The sequence below is a fragment of the Carassius gibelio genome, chromosome A18 (assembly GCF_023724105.1).
Source record: "Carassius gibelio isolate Cgi1373 ecotype wild population from Czech Republic chromosome A18, carGib1.2-hapl.c, whole genome shotgun sequence".
NCBI lineage: Eukaryota > Metazoa > Chordata > Actinopteri > Cypriniformes > Cyprinidae > Carassius > Carassius gibelio.
This window is the reverse complement of record NC_068388.1, coordinates 5075473-5099618: the sequence shown is the minus strand read 5'-3', so window position 1 is coordinate 5099618 and position 24146 is coordinate 5075473. Positions and strand designations below refer to the sequence as shown.

The 24146-nt window shown below is 36.9% G+C and overlaps 1 protein-coding gene across 5 annotated transcripts in view; it reads right to left on the bottom strand.

Annotated features, from left to right (window-relative positions):
• Positions 1–286: 286 nt before the first annotated feature.
• Positions 287–24146, bottom strand: part of LOC127934648 (protein piccolo-like) — a 44395-nt gene continuing 20535 nt past the window's right edge. Inside the window, exons 4-25 of one of the 5 annotated variants that reach the window (XR_008147869.1) lie at positions 22376–24108; positions 20066–22202; positions 17896–17922; positions 15700–15788; positions 15274–15349; positions 14917–15042; positions 13263–13371; positions 12875–12942; positions 12325–12533; positions 12145–12195; positions 11145–11275; positions 10200–10226; positions 9562–9655; positions 8717–8788; positions 8169–8448; positions 7268–7462; positions 5420–5525; positions 5124–5191; positions 4077–4205; positions 3795–3940; positions 2909–3112; positions 287–2468 (exon numbers count right to left, since the gene is read on the bottom strand). Coding sequence is in view for 4 of the 5 variants with exons in the window: in XM_052532163.1 (XP_052388123.1) it covers positions 2969–3112; positions 3795–3940; positions 4077–4205; positions 5124–5191; positions 5420–5525; positions 7268–7462; positions 8169–8448; positions 8717–8788; positions 9562–9655; positions 10200–10226; positions 11145–11275; positions 12145–12195; positions 12325–12533; positions 12875–12942; positions 13263–13371; positions 14917–15042; positions 15274–15349; positions 15700–15788; positions 17896–17922; positions 20066–22202; positions 22376–24108 (6017 nt within the window). In the remaining variant the exon portion in view is untranslated. Of the gene's footprint in view, positions 3113–3794; positions 3941–4076; positions 4206–5123; positions 5192–5419; positions 5526–7267; positions 7463–8168; positions 8449–8716; positions 8789–9561; positions 9656–10199; positions 10227–11144; positions 11276–12144; positions 12196–12324; positions 12534–12874; positions 12943–13262; positions 13372–14916; positions 15043–15273; positions 15350–15699; positions 15789–17895; positions 17923–20065; positions 22203–22375; positions 24109–24146 lie in introns of all 5 variants that reach the window. The other 4 variants (XM_052532163.1, XM_052532164.1, XM_052532165.1 and 1 more) reach the window with 4 other exon arrangements.

Genomic DNA, 24146 nt, shown 5'->3' with positions numbered 1-24146 from the left:
CTTGCAGGCTGCACTCTGCGAGAAAATATTAAATAAAAAAAGAGAGGGACGGTGGTAAAATAATAAATAAAAAGAGTGGGCCTGGTAAAAACCATGTTGATCCCTCACAGCATCTTTTTCACCCACATTAGATTTAATATGGCATCTAACCTGACTATGGTCTGTGGGCTGAGACAGCACTCTGCATCACATCAATTAATTCAGCAACCAACCATCGAATAAGATTGAAAAATAGACCGGCTGACAAGATACAAGCATCAAAGAATCAAAACAAACAAAATGCATGTTCACATTTGAAATAGAATCTATTATTTATTATTTAGACACAGGGAGAAAGATTTGTATTTCTTAGTTTTCCTTTTCTCTACTGCACAATTTGCATAATTTCATGACATCATGTGGACAACCACAAAACCATAACATTGGATTTTTGTATACTATTTTCTTTTTCTTTTTTTCTTCTTTTTTTTTTTACATGAAGTGAAAAACAAGACTCATTTTACAAGCATTTTTACAGTCCGCATACAACTTCAGATGATGTGTTCAATTTTTCTTTCTTTTTAAACTGAATCCGGAGGCAAAATATATCAACATACATCTAACAAAACATGCAACATCTATGTAAAAACATAGAAACTCTTTGCCAACCATTCAATTTGACAGGGAATTTTGTGTCGTCTTTTTTCCTTTTTTTATTTTCAAACCATCTTGTTTTCACTGTGAGAGATGTTGTTGATTTTGTCAAACAGGTTGGAATGGATTGATCGAACACATGATTTCAAAATGATCCAGATATTACTTTCTTACATAGTTAGACAAATACAATATGTACAGACAGAGTTTGACCTCGATCACAATCACATGCTCAACGTCAGGCCAAATAAATATTCAGACCTCTTCTCATAGAAAATATCCTATGTATTTACAAAATCAAAAAATAACAAAATCACATTCACACGGTTTACAGCAACTGAATTCATCAAATGCATCATGATTGGGGTAATATTAGAATACAAGTTTATATTTAGTAGTTAAACAGATTGAATGGATGTGCTTGTTTAAAGGGAACATCTAAAAAAAAAAAGAAAACATAAAAAAAAAATCACACTTTGAAAGGTGTGATGATCTAAATAAAACTGATGACACTTTTTACAGGTTTTAATAGGCCATCATAACGATGCACAACATAAAATATGCATTATTACATTTAAAATCTGCACAGATATATATATATATTTTACCTTTTACAAAAAAAAAAAAAAAATCTAATTTTCAGGTCAGCATATTTATTTTATCATTATTTACGATTACATTTTGAAACCTATGAAAACAATAATGTAAAGTGCATATGAGTAAAATGTACTGTGCCATAAAGTGGAAGTAATAAATAAATGAATAAAAAATAAACACTATACAATATTCATATAATTAATTTCTTTTTTTCCCCTTTTCTTTAACAGATATACAAATATTCAGACACTCGCTTGATATCGCATGTTAAAATTTATGCATTCAAAGAACATAATCCATGTTGCATAGATTTACCCAAACAGAACCAGTGGATTTGGTTAAAACATCAGGTTGGCACACAATAGTTGATCTTACTATGACAGCAACCTTATATTCAGGTACATCTGTGCACCACTTGTGCAAGATGCAGATTAAATCATATAGAAACGTTAGTGTACATTTTATTAGCCAGGTAAGAAAACAGTCTGTTTCCATGTTTGAAAGATGTCCAGTGATATTGATAATGGAAACACTGACTGTTAAGTTAGAAAATAACTGTCTTGTGTTGAGATCCTAGACGGACAAAACACATGTGCCTTTATCTATCAATGGCACATACTAGTGTCATTACACACTGATATGGCGGAGGTTAAAGAGGCAGTGATCATAATGAAAAAGAACTAAACTGACATGAACAGATGAACTTTACAGCAGAAAAACAATATCAAAAGTGCACCACCATGGAACAGAGACACGTGACGCAGGACAGACACCTTGCACCATTAAAGTAAACAACAAAACGTTACATCAGGATTTCAATCAAGCCAACTGAGCCAGAATCCGTATATAAATACCAAGGAGGACTCAAACGTACGTTAGTTATTATCATTATTATTATTGATCTTTGCATATTTGGAGTCACATTTGGAACTTGGTCACAAAACAGAGACAACATCTGACCACTAACATGACATTTACTTCAAGATGCTGTTCATAAAACAAACACACATGGTGGACACATACAATCATACTTCTGGGATGAAAATAGATGCCTTTTAACCTCAGAGAACCACATTTGAGGACTTGAGACGCTAAAAACAAAGCACACCTCCATTTAGCATCCAGCAAACTTCTTGAAATGATCAGGAGGAATGTGTGAAACCCAGATCATCTCGACTTCATTGACCGATCCATGTCCAATAGCTGATGTCAGTCACAACCTGAAGTTTCAACGTTCCCTAAACATTGAAGACGACACTCAAGAAATGATAAACGGAGGGATATTGAACTGTGTGACTGGATGTTGCATTCAAAGAATAGAATCCATTATATTTATGATTGTCTTTCTTCCTTACAGTATAACCTCCATACAGTGCATAACATAGTCTGATATGGTCATTATATATCACATGATTGTGTCAACTATATGCTACATCTATCCTCTTACGAACAATGTTTTTTTTGCGAGAAATATATATGATTTTGGATTTTAATAAAAGCAGGAATGACATTGAAATGTAGTCATAATTGGCCCATGCCTAAGATATGTTAGATGTAGAATGTAGTTGCAGAAATGACTCCTGCAATAGCAGTGCTCTGGGAGTGGACATACATGTCTCTGTCTTGGTGAATGGACTCTTTCCATGATCTATCAGTCATTCCAGACACACAAACCCACCTTGTCCTGTTTTATTTCTCTTTTTTTGGAGGGCATTGATGGGAGATGGATGGCATGTGGTTATGGCTGTGTTTGACTGGTTGTGGCCACTAGCTTGTGCCAGCTGACGGCCCGCTTACGCATGTCCACATTGTCCAGCCAGATGTAGGCCTCACCAATCAGGGTTTTCTTCATAAACTTCCCTCCATTTGAAACCAGGAACAGCTGTGAAGAGCAAGGGGATAAAAGACAAAGAAAGAAAGTAAGGAAATTAAATAATACAATAGGCCTACATGCACTTCAACATTTAAAAGCATTGGATCAGTTACATTATTTATATTAATATATATTACAAATCAATATTTTTATGTAGTGACAGTAAAGATTGTCAAATTGCTTCAAAAAAACAAACAAAAAAAAACCTTTCAAATAAATGTTTTCTATTCGTCAAAGAATCTTGAAAATAATGTATCCTGGTTTTCTCAATAATAATAATAATAATAATAATAATAATCAGAACAACTGTTTTCAACATTGATTATAAGATTTGTATTTATTTATTTATTTATTTTTCAAATCAGCATTTTAGAAGATTTCTGAAGAAAGTAATGGCTGCTGAATATTCAGCTTTGCCATCACAAGAATAAAGTACATTTAATTATATACAACAATATTAAGAAGCAAATAATTATATATAAAAAAATATGTATTAAAAGGAGAAAAGTTATTCTAATTTGTTAATTTCACAATTTTCATTTTTTTTTTTTTTTTAATCAAATAAATGCAGCCTTAATGCGCAGAAAATACTTCTTGTGTATTTTGCTACTGGGTATAAAATGATACTCATTGTTCAGCCATATTGACTGTCTGGCATTTTGAATTTGCCTCAGTTTATAATCTCTCTCACCTGGATAGAGTGGCCAACAGGATTCAGGTTCAAACGAAATGTCTCATTGAATGATGGCTCTCTGTCGTGCCGACACACTCTGGTCTTCTTCTTTATGATCTTCTTTTGAGTGGCCACATTCACCACATACAGCTTTACATACAAGTCTATGACGTGAAATAGTGAAATAATAGTTCTTCAGTACACTATCAAGATTTCTCAGTTGACATTTAACTTATCTTGACTACAATATTTGTATGTCAGTGCCATATCTAAGGATGTGTTTGAGGAATGTTTCAATACCAGGTAGGTGGTCAGGAGATTTGAACTTGTAGGTGATGTTTCTGCACTGCAGGATCTCAAGAACCAGCTGCTCTCCTTCTGTCTTCATTTCCTTCTTTAAAGCAACCTTGATCTCACCCATCATCTTACCTACAGCCACAGACAGACAGATAGGTAGATAGATATTTTAAAATGTATTATAACATCATATATTCTATATATTTGTTGTCTCTACTCAATTTCTGAATGTGATTTTTCTTTTGTTGGGAGGCTGGAATGTTGCTTTAAGTTGTCGTTTGTTCAATAAAAGCTTATATAAGTGGTGAGCAATGGCGACTTCTAGTGTACACGTATGAAATTACAATTTTGCACTGAGCGGAATGGTAAATCAGTGATCCTTCCTTAAACTGTTAATACTATATATATATATATATATATATATATATATATATATATATATATATATATATATATATATATATATATATATATATATATATATATATATATATATATATATATATATATATATATATATATATATATATGATATAAAACATGGAGAAGTATACTGAAATAGATTACGGAACAATATATCGGTGGTAACTAAATACCAAACAATGTTTTGTGTAATGTTCATTAGGTTGTACAAAGTTCAGTAATGCACTTTTGACACTTTGCCATGCTCATGACACACTTAAGAGTCTATGTTTAGTCGTGCCAACGTCTGTCTCCTTTGACAGCAACAAAAACACACACCCTGTGCTGTGATGAATTATTCAGCAGCGCATGGCAGTGACAGTGGCACGTCTAGAACAGAACAGAAGGGGATGACTGTTGTTTTCCTCTGTCTAACATTAGTCTCAACAGCTTTCAGACAAGTGCTAATTTAACCTCAGTGGTGAACCTGACCTGTGGAACACGGTTTAAAAATCTATTATGACTCACAGTTTGCCAATTTTATTTAGTTCTCATGAGGTTCACTTTTATGAGCACGGAAACAACTAAAAGTAGACTGTGTGTGAACTGAAACCTCACATGATACTGGAATATGAAACAGATTGTTACCTTCTGAATCAGACAGGTTCAAAGATTCAATTCCTCTGCCTTTATCGGTTCCATTTGGAATGTTTTTCCTGATAGAGAATCGGATAAAAAGGTGTCAGAACTACAACTTTTTTTACTATTTGGGTATAAATTAAGTTTCCTACATTTTTTTTACAAAGTATTTGTGTGTGTACTGTGTATATATATTGTGAATATATATACATTTTATGTATATATATATATATATATATATATATATATATATATATATATATATATATATATATACGATTACAAGAGTGAACAGGCATACTTACAACTGAGGGACCTGAAATATGGCACTGTCCACAGCGTTAGTGCCCAAAGTATCTTCACTGTCCAGAGTGTATGCATCCCCATCGATTATTTTGTGGTTTGCTTTATCTGTAGAAATACACACATACACAAACACATTAGACATGAGCCATATTAAGCAAGGGACTCGGTATTTACACAACTAACTTAAACACCATTTATGCAAAAAGAATGGAAATGCACTTTGCACACAAAGTTACATATGGACAGAAAAGATAAGAGAACTAAAAAAGAGACCACAGTGAAATTAAAAGTAATGGACTCTTTTTGTAAAAAAAATAATGTTAAACATCGGTTTAAAAACACAACATTCTTCCGTGCAAAGTTAACGGCTGCCTTGATTTTAGATTTAAACATTTTTGTGTTTTGCTACTTTAAAGGAGGCGTGGTTTGTGCTGATTTTATTCTTATTTAGAGAGAGGGAGGAGTCACGTCTCTCACCTCCTCTAGCAGAGATCCCTCCATTACGGTCATCTGACTCGATACTTTGCTCTCATTGGCTGGAAGATGTAGCGTGATCAATATTGGGCCAGTTCTGCCTTTAGATGGGGCAGTCTCTACACGGACTCATCCAGAGATTGCATGGCCGCCCTCACATGAAACCAGCTCATGATTTTTACACACCACAGTCATGCGGACATAGATATGAGTTTGAATCGGGGATAAGGGCCTGGGATTTTACTTGCAGAGGGGGAATGAGGTAACAGAGGGGTGCATCATGCTCTGGATGTCAATGTGAAGTGTTTTCCAAAATACACTCAGGTTTAGCTTACGATTAGCCTCCCTATGATGTCAGGAAAAAGTTATTTTGTACTTCGAGGGATTTTTTTTAAATTTTTTTAATGCAAAAAAATGCCTCCTCTGCTACTAAAAAACTTGCTATTAAAAAAAAAAACACGAAGCCTGAATGTCTGGCATTAAAGTTTATCTGGGAAATAAAATCTTATTCTATCTCTCTTATATCTAATTACTGACCAAAGTTTTACGAGAGCTGATGGCAGATTTGTGATATTCGATTTACATATGGGAGTTTAACAGAGATTGGTTGTTTAAAATATTTAGGGTTTTATAGGCTTTATTAAAAAAATTTATCTTTATAATGAGATAATTTCTATTTTTCCACTCAGTATGCAAATATCAGTATATAAAAGCTAGGAAGTTTAAAAAGTGCTTTAGGACAATATTTTTTTCACTTTTCTTAAAGAAATAATTCACCCAAAAAATGTCAAAAATTAAGCCATCCATTTCTTCATCCAAACTGATTTGGATAAATTTAACATTACATGACTTGCTCATTAATGTTTCTTCTGCAGAGAATGGGTGCCATCAGAATGAGAGTCCAAACTACTGATAAAAACATGGTAATTACGGCAAAATCTATTTGTGAAGCGAAAAGCTGCGAGTTTGGATTCTCATTCTGATGCCACCCTTTCACTGCAGAGGATCCATTTGTCTACAAGTGATGTGATGGAATGCAATTTCTACAATTCTGTTCTGGAAACAGACAAACAAAGGTGAGTAAAGTTTCCACAAAAAAAAAAAAAAAAAAAGGTTTTTGATAAACTATTGCTTTAATAGTCAATAAGATTCTTTCTGTGTTGTAGATTATTAAATTTAATGTTCAATTTTGTGATTTTAATGAAGGCTTCAACTTTTTAACAAAATGATGAAAAAAAAAAAACTGTGTCAGAAAGGTGAGGACGATAGGGAAAGGAAAAGAAATACCGGAAGAGTGCGAGAACGAGAGGACAGACAGAAAGAAAGACAGAGAACAGATAGGCTGTGAGCTCATGTGAAGTAGTAAGTGTTACTTGGCTGGAGTCGGGCCTGTTGCACCGCAGCCTCAGCTGCAGCGATGGCGTTCCCGGCTTCTTCCAGGTGGGCCTGGGTGACGCTGCCTTTGCTCTGGCTGCGTGAGGGGCCGTGGGAGCGCAAGTGACTCTCAGAGGAAGATTTGGAGCTGCCGGGACTACTGTGGGACTTTTCTATTGTAAGGACCTGTGTATCTGTGAACATACAGTACATGCCCTCCATTAATCCAGCACTAATCCATCTCCTGTTCATTATACACTACTGTTCAGAAGTTTCAAGTCAGTGAGTTTGTTTTTTGTTTAGGAAAGAAATTAATACTTGAATTCAGCAAGAATGCATTACATTCAAAAGTGACAGTAAAGATATAATATTACAAAATATTTATATTTTAAATAAAGTTATTTTGAACTTTCTATTTGTCAATTAAAATAATAATATATATATTTTTTAAACTATCATGGTTTCCACAAAGATATTAAGCTGCAGAACTGTTTTCAGCACTGCTGATAGTCAGGAATGTTTCTTGAGCAGCAAATCAGCATATCAGAATGATTTCTTAAGGATCATGTGACACTTAAGACTGGAGAAGTGATGCTGAAAATTCAACTTATGAATAACAGGAATAAATTACTTTTCAAATTATTTTAATAGAGTTCATTTTCATTGAATATAATTTTAAATTCTGTTAAAATAGAAAGCATTTTTTTTAGAAAGTTGTTTTAAATTGCAGTAATATTTCTCAATTGAACTGTTTTGGTCACATAAATGCAGGCTTGGTGACTGTAAGGGGAAAAAAGTTGTAAAAAATTTGCTGGCTGCAAAAGGTATTCTAAGACAAGTTACACTAATTCCCACTTGTGTGATTCCTGTGTGTATTTCTGTTTAGTATGCATGACCTACCTTTAGCAGGGTCAGGGAAAATGCCGTGACTTCGGCTCTTAATGACGGAGGTTTTAGGGGACTGCTGGTTCTCTGGTTGCCCTCCTTGACCTCCAGAACCTCCTGGCCCTCCAGGGCCCCCCTGACTGCCAGAGCCGCCCTGACCTCCATTTCCCCCGGAGCCGTCGGGCCCCTGTTGAGGGTGTGTTTTTCCATTGTGAATACTCTCGCTTTGCTCCTTTAGGGGGTGCCAGCGAGGTGTGTTATCCAGCTGGGCTGTGTTTGAGAGATCAATGAGCACCTACAAAAAATAAAAAAAAAATGTCAAAATTAACTCGTTAATAATGTGTTAGATTTCTGTTTACTCATATGACTTAATAGAAATGTCTGTTTTCTATAAACTGTTCTATTTTGGATAATAATGTAAACAGATACTGACAGAATAATGACTTAACATAGTAAACCCTGGTGCAGAAGACAAAATGCTAGCATACTTTACATTACTTCTAAGGAATTATGCAAATTATGTTTTTCTCTGTTATTTTTTCTGTGCACGGTATGACACTCACTTCTCCCAGAAAATCATTTGAGGAATATCTGTCATAATCCCACACAGTAACCTCCAGAGTTTTCTTCTTCAGCTGAGGTGAACACACACACAAACAGACACACAAACATTTTCAGGCAGATGCAGGAAAAATACAATTCATCAAGGTAGAAACATCTTTTAACATAACATCTGTGACTCAGTAAACAGCATAGCAATGCAAAACTGGATTAACTTTCAGAGTTTTTAAGCATGCAAAGCCAAGTTTGGATGGAAAAAAAAATGGGACACATTGGGGATGGGAGTGTGATGTAACATCCCTTGTGTTTTTGACTACTTTAATTACATGGTAAAGATCTGTGCATATTCCTTGGACTAAATAGGCTGTAACCTTATATAGCTAGAGAGGGAAGAAAGATGAACTCTAATAGAGAGTAAAAAGAGAGAAAAATAGAGAGGAAAGCACACACACAGGGAAAGTTACATTTTTCATATAGATCTTTTAGAAGAGATATTCAGAACAGTTCATTTGAACTGAAATGTATATTATCCAAACAGGAACTAACTATATAAAAGACAACCACATTTTCATAAAAAAGAAATCCTTCATAACATTATAAATGTCTTTACTTTAATGTGTCAAAAAAAAAAAAAAAATTACTGACCCCAAACTTTTGAACAGTAGCATGTATTTAAATATATGTATATAAATATAATACATATATGATAATATAAATATAATAATAACTGCCATCATAAAATATTTTATAAATAAATTAAACATATAATACATTTATGATATAACAAAAATATAAATAAAAAATATATATAATAATAAAAAAATAGATATATAATAATATGTCTTACCTGCTCCAGATGGATGTTTTTATAAATGACGGTCTGGTTCCACTCTGGGTTCTGAGTCTTCTGGACATATTTAATCCTTCTCTTGTTTTCAGCACTGCACGGTTATCATGTTGAGACAGGATACAAGAAGCAATAAAGTTAGATGATACACTTCAAATGTTTACGTAGCATATTTTTAGCCACTTGAGGCTAGAGGAGTTGAGATGACCTCACAAGAGGCAACACCGATGCAGCTACGGTCCATGCCACCAATGATGATAATGACATTATCAGATCACAGAGTAAAAATCCAACTTCTACATGAGTATATGGGCGACCTATGCAAGCATACAATAGCACTAGACTCTTACAATGAGCTGACGTGAATTTGCACAATGGTAGAGTCGCACAACTGTACTTAATATTTACTGGCTTTGAGGGAATCAATTCAAGAATTGATTGACTTCAAATCAAAAACTTCAGAGGTAGAGGTTGCTTTGAGGTAGATCTGAGACACTTCACAGATGACACAGTAGGCTTCACCACATGAATGACAGCTAGATAATTAAAGAAAGGAAATCCAAACACACACACACACAAACACACACGCACGCACCTGTGAAAAAGCAAAATGAAAAGAAAAAGAAACACCACACTACCTTGCGTTCTGGACAACCATGACTTGGCTGAACCAATCCGGAGATTTGTGTGGAATGCAAAGTAAAAGTAGACAGACAAACAGACAACAGTCAGAGAATCCAAGGAAAGGGGAGACAGAAACCCCTCAAAAAAAGTTGAGGTCCGGGGTGGGGTTGTGTCTGTCCGGCTTTTAGCGCCAGACAAAAGAATCATTTGTGCAGGTAATAGGAACTAATCTCATAAACACTGGAGATATGGCCATTAGGAGATGGCAGATATAGCATTACACCCCATACTGGTGGAAACCATATCGATTGCGCTGTCTCCGCAGTCCGAGACACTGAGCTTGATTACTAGGTAGCATGTTAAGAGAGGAAGGCTAAGCTAATAAAAATTGACTTCTCTAAGGAAGATCTCTTCCACTTTAGTCTTCCAATAAGTAATTTCCATACTAAAGTGGTGAGGACTTCTACCAAGGAAGAAAGACCTTTTAGGCCACTGGATACGCCAATTATTACTGGTGACATTTTTATTCCGCCATCCAGCGATTCAGTCTATTATTAAAAACATTTTAACACTTTCTTTCCAATGTAATTATTATGGAATAATTTGTAGAGGGTACAATGGAGCTAAAGGCGCACTTGATTTTATTTAGCAGAAATTTGATATTGAAGAAAAAAACAACAACAGGAGCTATTCCACAAACAAAAAACAAAAAAAAACAAAACAAAAAAAGATTCAAGTAACAAAAAAAAAATCTGACAATAAATTAACCACAATTACAACATTTATATATGTGGACAAGGACACACATAAAATAAATATACGTACTGTAGATATTTTCTAAAGCTTTCATTCTTCGCTCTTACTATAATTTTAACACCTGCACACGCACACATACACACACACACACACACACACACACACACACACACAGAAAGAGCTGTGTACACAAGGATACTCACCCTCTCCCTGGCAAGAGATAGACCTTCACAAAAGGGTCTGTGTATCCATTGTTTTCTCTAGGAGCGAGGTTTCTTGCTTGTAGCACGTGAACAATCAGATTGCCCATATTCCTGTCATAGTTGATTTGAAGCTGAGGAAACGATATATATTATGAGATACATAATACTACAGGCAGTCTATTCAAATTGAATTTCACTCTAAAATAAGCACTGGAAAGCTGCGATTTAAATTCAATAAAGCAGTCAATACTGGAGTGAGTCAGTAAGGCTGATAGTTCATCATTTTCTTTAATTTTTTTTTTTTTTTCTACATAAAATGCATATTTGGGGGCAGTCTTGGCCTAATGGTTAGAGAGTCGGACTTGTAACCCAAAGGTTGCATGTTTGGGTCTCGGTAACAGCGGGGATTGTTGGTGGGGGGAGTGACTACGACTGAGGTGAGACCCTTGAGCAAGGCACTGAACCCCCAAATTCACAGTGTGTGTGTGTGTGTTTGTTCACTACTCACTGCTGTGTGTGTGTGCACTTGGATGACTAAAATAACAAATTCAGAGTATGGGACACCATACTTGGCACCGTCACTTTAAATATTATATTTTAATATAACGGAAAAAAAAGAAATATTAGCATTTTTCATTTATTAAAATTAATTATTTTCATAAACATAACAGTAACATAATATTTTTCTTTAACTTATACACTGCAAACTACTGCAAGTTAGTTTTCATCCTGCACAATTAGTTTTGCCTGGACATTAAAAAATAAGAAAATGAATGAATTAATTAAGTTAATATAAAAAAAGTTACAATTGACATTCCAAAGTCAGTTACATGATTTTTGCATTGTGTGATTACATTGATTAATATAGTAAGCTGCCTTATTCAGATATGTAGAAATGGAAAAAATGAACAGCCAAAAAACAAACATATAATTCAAATTAATTTTAGAATGTACTTATTTGTATAAATGTATTCATTGTGAAATTGGTGCACATACTCACTTGTATTTCACCAGTGATTGGATGCGGTTGTGACTTCAGAACCTCAGCTGACTGAAAAACAAAATAATAGAAACTAAATCCCTGTCTGCTTTAAATCTAGTTTGAAGTTCCAAAATCTAGACACATTTGATGTATGCTCTAAATACATTAGGTGGCATCTTCATGCACACTTTACAGTACCTTGCTACTATGACGCTTCTTGTTGACAGAAGGGGACCCGGGTTGCCCAGGGCTGGGGACCCCACTTGAAGCAGCAGATCCGGTGCCAGAGTGCAAGTGTCCCGCTCTCTCCAGAGCAGACAGCACGGAAGCAGGAGTCTGCTGCGATACCTTCTGCAGCTCTGCAGCCAGCTGCTTTGGGTCAACACCTGGAGAACGCTGATGCTCACCTACAACACAAATACACACAACAACTATATCACAAAACAAACCCTTTTCAGCTTACTGATTAATAAAGACACATTTGTCACGGTAAGGAGTACAAGAATTTTGATGCACAAAAACAGTCCTAACACACAGATTCATGACCTTGGGTTAAAATCAGAAAGTTGTAGGAGAGGAAGTGACAACTTCAGATAAGAGCCCTTGTTTTAGTCCACCTCCCGGCACGAGAGGTGGATGCACTAACGAGGGTTAAATGATTGCTCGCTCCTGTGAAAAGCTTGTTAAAGGCATCACAACATGTAAATATAGTATGAAGGGAAGACCAGAAAATGTTGGAGACACTCACCAGTTCTCAACTGAGTCTGGTGCTCCATTTGCTGAGGGTGTTCTGTGCCGGAGAGCATGTTTAGGTCTCTAAACAGCAGTCAAGATAACAACTATATTAGCATATTGGCCACAATTTGACCATGTTTGACAGTTAAATCGATGTCTCACCATTCAGCATTAAATAAGACACATTCTAGAAACTGAAACGTTATTTCAAGTCTAATTGTGTGAAATTATATTACAAAAATGCACTGAACTACCATGGTACAGTGAGGGTATCTGCTGGTAAACCATGGTCCTTAAATATACCATGTTCATATATTGATAAAAACAAATGTTTCTAGGGGCACCAATTATTAGCATATTATCATGGTGGACTAAACATTGAATAAATTATTGAAACATACAGGCGCAAACATATTTCTGCCTCTCCATACTGCTGACCCACAATGCTTTGCACTTCTTCATATGTTTTTCCCAGCAGAGAGATTCCATTCCACTCTAGAACCTGCATTCCTGAGGAACACAACACATATCAGATCCAGTGAGTGGGAAAAAACAGGTATTAGGTCAGAACACAAAAAACAGATACTCACAGTGCACCTTAGCAAGAACATTATTTGTTTGGAGATTGTTATGGAAAGTATTAAAAATAGGTGTTGTTTATAAAAGTCACCAAATGTATGACTATTTTTTAAAAACCTCAAATCTAGAGCAAAAGTTTGGATTCTTTGCACTCTGTATTGGGAGACACCAAAAACTATTCTGATAGAGTCACACACAGATAGAAAGATAGATGTGCTATTGTGATTCCTGAGGGTAAATTCAGGAAAAAACAATCACTGAATTAACCAAACACATAAATAACACACACGCTATTGCAAAAGCATGCTTCCCTAAGCACTTCGCTCACTACAAGGAAACAGTCCTGGAGCTTCAGAGCCCGAAAACAAGGGCAGAAAACAGAGAGAGAAAAAAAAAACTATTTAAAAGCATCACTGCAAACCCAAGCCCGCTTGAGGCCAAACCCCGAGCACTTACACAAATAAAACCGAGTCTTCAGATTGGTCTTTTGCATTCGAAGTGCTTCAGCGGATGATAACAGCAGGGCATCATTCAAATGTCTGTTCATCTCTACAAAATCAATGCCTTTAGTTTCCACTCAAAAACATCTCAAATGTTCTGCAAGTGCGTCAGTCATATCTCCATATTACTCTGCAAGATTACCACTAGGCCAAAATCATTATTTCAGCTTTGAAATTTGTATCTGAATGATTTGTGCATAGTTGGGATTGGATTCAGTTTATATGTTGAAAATACTGTGAGCTATAAAAGGGAGCGTCTTCAAAGGCTTTAATGTCATATGAGTATGCATTGTGCAGTTGTGTATTCACTCAACTCTTGGCCCAAGTAATAATATTGCTACAGCTATCAGATATTAAAGCTGCTCTCTAGCACATTTTCCACTGTGGCAGCAGACATTATACTGTATAAAGAGAAAAGCATATTTAAGATGCTAAGAACAGATGCTTGTGTAATTTGCCAGAAGACTGGTGCTTGCATATTTCAGGAACGAAACAAAAAAGTAGACAAAAGTCTTGGCACTAAAAAGGAAACATTTTAATATAGCAAGTCTTTGCTAAAAACACAAGTTACGAAAGAATAAAAATCAAACAAGCGAAAACATGTTCAGGTAGCCGAGCTTCTCTCACAGGGGCTCATCTAAATTGACAGAGTGTGCTGAGCCAGCATTTGTCAACAAGGAGAGCAATCATACCACAACAATAGCATACTGGAATGAGAAATAGCCTTTTAAATTAGGTACTTTTCCCTTTGAAAGAATACTGAATGCTTAAAATGAATGTTTTTTTGCTGATACTTGCTTTTTAAAAATACTTTTTAGGAATTTAGGAATTGCATCAATACAAAAGCATCAATATAAACTTGTTTTAACCACATTTTCTTATTTATTGCCTCTCTTTCACTTCTTTAACCCCTTACTCTCTGTAAGATAATTTAATTTGCTAATGTTATCAGATTAACTAATACAGAAGTTCTTACCTTCAACAACTTTTCCTGTATGCTCAGCACATCCCCCTGCTGAAACCTTGGCAATGTAGGCTCCGATCTCACCGTTGGTCCCTGGAATCTCTTTTCCACCCACAACTCTAATTCCCAGCCCACTGCCTGAATTCAGATGAGTTCAGTTTAGCCGATGAATGACCAGTTACTAATGATTAATTGGATCCTAGTCAGAGCATTTCAGGATCATTTTAAACACAATCTCTTCGTCAACATGGCTTCCATGAGATAGATTACATTTGCTGTTATGCTTTTCCTTCCAGTAATTTAACTTGCAGGCCTAAATGCTACATTTCGCTGTGTGTATCTTGTAGAGTAATTGCTATGAAAACGTACCTGAGACGGTGTGGTCCTTAGGGTCCCTTTGCAGTTTGATGCGAGAGTGTGGGAAGGGGTAATGGCCGCCTTTCATCTGTAACAACAAAAATAATCCAAAATAATAAACAGTAGCTGAAGTTCTAACAGCAATTTTGAAATAAATACACAGACGTAGTTTGGTGTTCTTTCACAGATAGGTGCAGTATATTCATGTGTGACTTTAAAGGTTAAAGTAGAATATGTTCCTGGAATAACATTCGGATTGTAGAGTTAGCCTTAAAAGTTTGGGTTGGGGCTAAAACATCAGATATTGACCTATAACTCTACTACTATAATCTACAAATAATGTTTGTTTTTTTTTTTTTGTTTTTTTTTTTGTGGGTACATTATTCCAGGATCAACAAAATTTCCAGGAACACATCTTACTTAGCGAAACTAATTTACCTGTCTTCTCTCTGCCCCAGCTTCTGGTCCTCCACGTCCCTGGCGGGGTTTGTCAAACCAGTCTGTCTCTTCGTGCTGAAGGTGATATGCTAAAAGACAGGAAGAAAGCATCCACTGTACCATCACAAGTGACAAAACTGGGCCATGTGTCCCACTCCACCACTTTTCTCCCAGACAACCATCCCTTCACCACCCCCAGTCGGGAACACTCCTTTGCTAGAGTGTTTGAACTGACAGCTTGATGGATTTGGGTCAGGGCTTCCGAGAACAATATCTATGTTTCAAAAGGGTTTGGACACTAACCTCCATTCTGCAAAGCTTCAAATCAAGAGAATTTGTTTAGATAAATACTAAATATACGAAGTACCCTGACCCCAGGGGAAGCAGTGACAGAGGATGGTGAGGGCAGAAAAAGCAAGGATCTGAGATGTGTGTCTAGGCATGCACACATGAACATGCATGCTGTCTCTCTTCCAGATTGGGCTACATGTCATGCGTCGAGCATTTGATAAGAGAACTGTTGTGGGAACTAACCACAGCAGAAACACGCAGATACACACACCATCATACAACAGTGTGATGATGAGATGCCTTACCAAATGTCTAATGATTAGTAAGTTTTCTGTTAGTACACTAGTTAGCATTTACAAATGAAACACTACTCAAACAAAACTACAGCTTTTGTTCTATAAAACCAGACTTTCATGATGCTAAAACTATTCCCTTATTCCAAACTGCAGTCTGAACGCCAGAACCTTTTCGTAATTAATTAATTCAACATTCTTAGAGATAAATTTAGTTGAGACACAAAATTGCGTTACAAATCTAAAACTAAATCAATTTAGTTTTCAATCCAATTTTGTTAGATTCATGCTTAAAATAATGGATATGCTCTTAAAATAAAGGTTCCAAGAAGAGGGGTTTGTAGTGATGCCATAGAAGAAGATTTTTGGTTTCCTAAAAAGGAAAAGTTCTTCAATAATATATATTTTTTTCTTGGTGTGAAGCACATTTTAATGATATGATGAACCTCTTGTAAAATGGAAAGGTTCCGTGGATGCTAAAGGTTCTTTATGGAACCTTCGATGCCAATAAAGAGCCTTTATTTTTAAAAGTGTAAGATTTTTTTTCTAAACATAATTCTAAAATATGCAACTTTGTCTCTCAAGTAAACTAATCTTGTTTTGTCTTAAGAATGTTTAGATATTTTAGTTGTAAAACACAACTAAAATACCAATTAAAACAAGGATTCTTGCTGAGTACTTGTTCTCACCTACACAGTTGCAATGCTTATATGTTAGATTTGCATCCTTCAAGACTGTACATAGGCCTAGTGCCGTTTTCCAGTTTCTTTTTTAAGTAGTCTAGCACTTTCTTCAATGACACTGGGAATTCCTAGAATAATTCATAACTCAAGCTAGGGCAGACATGTCAGCATATACCTAAAATAGTTCAGGCAAGCAATATCTTCTCTTTTGTTTACTCTGTAGTTTGCACAACCTGCAGATGCCTTGATCACAATACTGTGTAAGCGAAGCATTTTTTTATTCTTGAGGCAGCACTACAATATGTCACAAATCATCATTTAACTCCTAATAGAGTGAGAAGAAAACTGACAACTTGATCTGTCTGCAGGAGTTTTGCAATATTGAGCTTGACATGCTGTCATTCTGCAAGGAAATGTCTCCTTAAATCAACAGTGCCTTCCCTTTATTACTGAAGTTAGAGGATGCACTGACCATGGCGAACATATGATCTATAGAAAACTGGCATTTTAGCAAAAACAATACGAGAAGGATATTTCACTCTAACAACTTGTATCCTGCATCACCAAAAACAGCACCTTTGCCCTGTATTTTGAACATCAACTAGTTTCAGAGCACTCCATTCCATTAGTGATATTTTGGTGGGGCAAGATAAGTTGCTAGAATGACGTTTCCTAATGAGATTAGCTTGTTCTAGGAAACTTCTGCTACAGTATGCTCACATATGCACTCATGTATGTAGACATGTATGTGCCCTGGTTGATATGATAAGGCCATGTCAGAGAGACCTTGAAGAAGTGCAGTGATAATGAACACCAGGATGGGTCTGAGGTGTACCACTGAGAAATGCCCATTAATCAAGACTATGGCACGCATGAAAGTAGGTTTATGCTTAGTGATATTTTGAAGGTTGTTGAACAGCAGTTCTCACCTTTCACATTCCAGCTAGGACCTCCAGCTGTAGTACAAACATTGTATTTCAGAGAATTCATAGTCAAATGTGCCTTAAAACATAGCTATGTTTTGCCAATAAACACACAAACACACACCATTATATTTGCAGTGGAAGTGAATTATGTTCTGTAGCAAACATCTAATTCACACATTTTCTATAATACATAAAGCAAACCAATGTAGTCAGTATTTCACTCTAGACAGCCTTTTAAATAAATTCAGAATTCTGTAAGGTAGCCCAATAAAAATAATGATAATTCTATATAATAACATTTAAGATGTGCAAAAAAATTTACACAAAGTTATAAAGGAAATTATTTGTTTGGCAAATAAATGCCCCAGGTTCCAAATGAACTAAGCTCTATTGACAGCATTTATGGCATATTTGCAAAAACCACGTAAAATCAATTTTAAAGTAAAATTGATGGTTTTAAAATTTTATTATTTATTAATTCTGCTTGTTTATACAAACTGAGACCACTGAAAGAGCTTTGGAGCCTTGAATGTTTCTTTGACTGTAAACTAAAACAAAGCAAAACAGGTTGCATCCTGAAACACCAATTGTTTCTGATATTCTCAAGACAGAGCCTGGGGTCATATCTATGCAAACCCGGCAGAGCATTTAGTTTTGTAAACCAAAATATATTCATACTTTGCACATATTTACACCTGGCTCACGTTAAACTTCTAAAAATTTATAAAACACACAGAAAGAGAATTAATACAATATTAATTGAGAAAAAGAAATGTTATATATATATATATATATATATATATATATATATATATATATATATATATATATATATATGTGTGTGTGTGTGTGTGTGTGTGTGTGTGTGTGTGTGTGTGTGTGTGTGTGTGTGTGTGTGTGTGTGTGTGTGTGTGTGTAACATGCAAGATGTTTTTAAATTCCCATTCATTAGCCATGCAAAAAAAAAAAAAAAAAGAAAAAAAAAGAAACTTGAAATAGCAAGAATTTATTCAGGATGAAATTTGGAAACACTGATTACAGACATTAACATCACATGAATAAAATTGTTAAAAGTAGTAGAGTTGAAGGTAATGGAAAATTAATCTTCAGTGTATGCATGTTATAACCGGATTAGCTTCATGAATCTTTGACTAAGCGTGTCTAAACAGAGTCTCTCATTTAATTTACAATTTTTTATCATAATTTGTCAAAAGCACAAATTTGTCTGTTTTATTGTCCACGAGGACAGAAAAGGTGAAAACATAAATTCACTACATTAATTTTGTCCGATCAATGTGATGACATGTATTTTTGCAATTTGAAATATTCTGGATTAATGAAAACAAGACAAACTGAACCAGGTACTTGCATGGATATAACATTTGAGAATGTCTTCACAAGAAGACAAAGTTTAATTCTGATTTAAAAGAATGGCTTAGTATCCTATAGCTGTTGGAATTATAGTGAAAGATACTGGCAGCTTGTAGATAAATTTATATTCTACCGATTAACCGCATGTGGCGAGTGGGGCGGAGCAGAGCCCACTTGCCACACCGCAAAACTGTTTTCCCCCAACATACAGCATAAAACAAAATTATCACAATTACATTTATATATTTCATAAACAGTCTACTGCCTTCCTAAGATAATCAGTCACTAAATGATTCTGACAAAATTACAGGATGTTGTAACTTCATAGACTAAAGGCAGAACAGTCTCCTCGTCAGCTGCAGGGCTGTGATAAATAGCATAGGCACTGAGTGTATAATTAATTAAAATAGCTGAATGAATATTTATGAAGATATCCTTAATCACTTCTCTTCTTATATGTACTGTATATGACAGAACAATAATGGTAAAGGAAACAAAATTATCTTTTATCTTAATTATCAAAATGATATATATATATATATATATATGTGTGTGTGTGTGTGTGTGTGCGTGCGTGCGTGTGTGTGTGTAGATGAAAATGTACATTTAAAAGAATGACATTATACAAATGTGACAGACTGCAAAGTGTAAAGCAAAATTCCAAGACAAAAGATGAAAAAAGAAAAGGAAAATGTAACAGCTGAATTTACACACAGATTTATGTTATGCATTCAGAGCCATACAATATATGCATATCAACAGAAGCTAGGGTTGAAGATAACAGATCTCATAACAAATTTACCTTCACTATCTGACATGGCCCCCTGAAGGTCATCCTTTATAAAGGCAATGTCCCGTTTATAGCCACTTGTCCTGGACTCCTCTCTCATGTGCTGTTGGACTTCTGGAAGAGAGTGACTGGAGCCAAACTGGTCTCGTGAGTCTGCTGAGATGGGTGGGAGTGGGCCTGCAGATGCCCTGGCCATGCCCATGGGCTGACCTACAGGGCTCAGTGGACTCTCCTCTTCAGAGTTTTGTGCAACAATGGGAATTCGACCCCTGCTCTGACTAATTGGCAGACTTGTTGGTTTAGCCCTAGATACAAACTGGGAATCCATACCCTCACCCTCTGCTTTTAGGCGTAATGATGAGTTTGACAAGTCTCTTTTGATAGACAGGTCCAGTCCATATACAGAGGAAGGCCTAGAGGAAGGTCTTGACCGAGTGCCACTGGGGTAGGTGCCATCATCATGAAGGGAAGACCTTATGGTAGGCCCTAGATTGAGAGATTGGCCATAGTTGAGTGACTGAGACAGGCTAGCTCCAAGATCTGAACCCAAATATTTATGTTGCTCCGCAAGGTTCTTCCTAAGACCAAATGTTATCTCATCCTGCAGTAGCCTTGCCCTGGCAGACAGTCCACCAACTGATGAGCTGGCAGATGATAAAAAAGTGCTGTAATCTAGCTCATGGTCCCTGCTCTCTTGGATAGGTGAAAACTTTGTAATTTTGGGGTCAATTAGTGCTTTTTTATTCTTTAGCTGTTTCTGGTAAAGAACTGAGGCCGGAAGTTGCTTGGCAGCTTGCTTCTCTAAAGTTAGTCTCCCGATGCTATATTTGTCAGCTTTGGGGAAATGCTTATAATTAACGTCAGAGTGGAGGTAGTGAGGCAGGCCTGTAAGCTGTTCGAGACTATCCGTACCACGTCGGAACTCCTGCTTAATTTGTTGTTTTAACATCTTCAATTCATATGGCTCTTCCATGGAATCTTCGTCTGCTTTACCATATGAATGCAATCGAGAAGCAGCCTGAAGAGGTCCAAGAAAGTCTGCCACATCTGCTGTCCGACGAACATCAGCCGTCCGGAGAAGTCGGTCAGCTTTGCTTATATCCTTATCAGCGATACTGAAGCTTGAACCAAGGCCTGCAGAGCTCTTTGTGAGTTCACCGATGTCATCAATCAACACATAGTTCCTGGCATTGTGGTGGTCAAGGTCTGCATAGAAGGACTCAGCTGATATGCTGGACAAGGGACTGCTGGCCATGCTGGCCCTCTCTTCCAAGCCCATCCTCAGATCAAGGCTACTGTATTTGCCACCGAGATGGGAAACTCCGTATGCACTCTCTGTGGATGTAGGGACAATTAGGAGGGGCTGGTTGCGTACAACCTCATAGTTTGTCGTAATCTTTGGTTCTAAATCAGACAAAGTAGTCTGACGGGGTTTCTGATGCATCAGGAGGAGTGAGGAATGGTCATAGCCAGTCTGCTGGGACTGCTGATTGAGTGAGGGCACTGATGAGTAGATGGATTGGTAGGGGGACACCTGCTGATGGTAAAGAGACTGCTGCTGGTACAATGTCTGTTGAGGACACTGACTTGTTTGGGATTCATACTGATAATGGGAGTATGGACTCATAAGCTGTGCATACTGGGACTCAGACTCAGTCTGTGGTGGAATGAACTGGTTAAACTCTGACTGTGGGGCAGTCCGTGGCCGTTCTAGTCCATGACCATTACCTCGTGCCTCTCTGATATTGCTGACCTCGCTATCTGACATGTAGTCTCGCTCTTCTGCCACTCCCTGTAAGTAGGCTCTCTCTCTCTTCTCTCTCTCTTTCAGTAAAGCCTCTTTTCTTCGATTTATACCCATCTCCAGATACCTCAATTTAGCATCTATCTCTTTCTCCTCTTCATCAAGTTCTGCCTGAATCTTACGGAGTTTTGAGGACTCACGTTCAACTAAATCCAGCTCTTTGTCTATGTCTTGGAGGATTTTGGCCCGTGCCATAGTGGTGTTCCTGCACAATCGTCTTCTGGCAGAAGCAGTGGTGTACCCAGAGAGGCCAATGAGGGTATCTTCTTCCGGAGGTGGATGAGGTAGTGTGCGTTTTACTTTCTTCTGAGTGCCAAGTGGTGTGCCGCTCTGAGAACCTTTGCTCTGTTAATAAAACAGAAATAAAACAAATAAAACAGAAATAAAAAGAATAACAAGAAGCAATATATTAAGCATGGACCATTTACAATGCAATCATTATAAGAGGACAAAATAGATCAAATTTGTGCTTTAGATAAAAAAGAAAGAGTGAATCCATTTTAAATTGCAGTGCTTACTGAGTAGGTGTCTGAGTATTGGTACATCATTCTGTCCTCAGTGGTCGGACTGAGTGTCTTGGGGTCAGACAGAGATCGTTGTGAGGCCCTTAGTGATCTTGGACTACTGAGATGCCTCGATGAATCAGCAGTAAGCATCTTCTGTGAGCTTTTTCCAGGGGACACTGGTGAAACTGGGGAGCATAATACCTTTGGAGATTTGGTAACTAACAATGTTCCAACATCATCAGCTGTCAGGTGTGTGCTGACACTTATCTCAGAAGGAGCTGGACGTCTTTTATCTCTGTCTGACATAAATTCTGAATCACTTTCTGTTTGGCCCTCTCTGTGTAAATCTACTTTTGTGTCCAACTGAGCCCGCACAGGAGATCTCCTTATTGTCCCTGAATGCTCTGTCTGAACTGAAATCTCTGCTACAGTCTGAATTGCAATACTTGATACCTTGGAGCTTTTCCCCTTCTCTCCATCAGCATATCTACTGGAACGAGACCTGCGTCTGCTCCTAACGGGGACATCCCATTCATCCTGATCCTCATCATCAGTTTGCACACAGCTATCTACACTTCTCCTACTTCTTCTCCTTCTACCAGAAGGAATCTTTTCAACCCCATCTTCATCATCCGTTTGAACACCACTCTCAACCAATTTCTTTCCACTTAACCCCACACTTTGATCTTGCTTGGCTGTATCTGGCAAGTTTGTGGACAACTGCATTTGATCCTTTGTCTGAGCACTCACTGATGCAGGAATGATTGAACTATACTGTGTAAAAGCCCCAGAAGTTGTTGTTTGCCAGTTTTGACCGGATGTGGAGACATGGGTGGACACTGCAGATGACGCTGAATTGTCATCCTTCACTGGCCAGTACTGTCCATTATCTCCCCCAGAATATTTTGAGTCAAGTATGATGTCTGAGCTCAAGGGTGGGGAAATACACTTACTTGGCCTGAACCCGTATGGGTATATCTTTTGCTCTTCTAATTGTTGCTGGAGTTGCTGCTGTAATCGATGGATTTGCTCTAACTGAAATTGCTGCTGTGCAAAAGTTTCTTGCTGAAGAATCATATGGGTTTTGCGTTCCTCTTCTTGCTGCATTAGAAGTTGCTGCTTCATGTTTTGAAGTTCCTCCAGCTCCTTCTGAACAATGATCTGCTCTTGCTCACGGTAACGCTGTATCTCTTGCCTCTCCCATTCAAGTTCTTCCGCTAGACACAGCTGTTTCAATTTCTCTAATTGTAAGAACTCATGTTCAGCCTTGTACTGTTGGCTCTTGCTGTCATCTAAATCAGGGAAATTCTGGGATACCAGCATGTCCAGGGAGGCTGCTATTACCTCAAGAGTAGCATCTGAGTAGAGCTCAGGGAATGCTGTCAGGGAGGGAAGGAGATTGGCTAATGCAGAAGGTAGAATATCCTTTGATATTTCAGGCTGTGGGAATATTGAATGGTCTGTGGCTGTGGTGTGTACAAAGCCATATGGAGCAGGCTGATTTTGAAGTGCTGAAAATGGATCTGTAGAATTGGTGAGACTATTATATGTTGTGCTGAATACTGAACCTGGTTGGGTGGTAATTGCATATGTGGAGGGAACGGGTGCAGCAACAGATGAATAAACGATTCCATTTGTCGATCTTAGTAAACTACTAATGGCAAATGTCGTTCCTTCAGAATATGGAGTAGTGGTGATCCCAGTAAATGCCAAAGTGCCTTTCTTTGAGTAGTCTAAGGCTTCTTCTGTTATGTTAGGAAAACAAAAATAGTAGCATCATCAG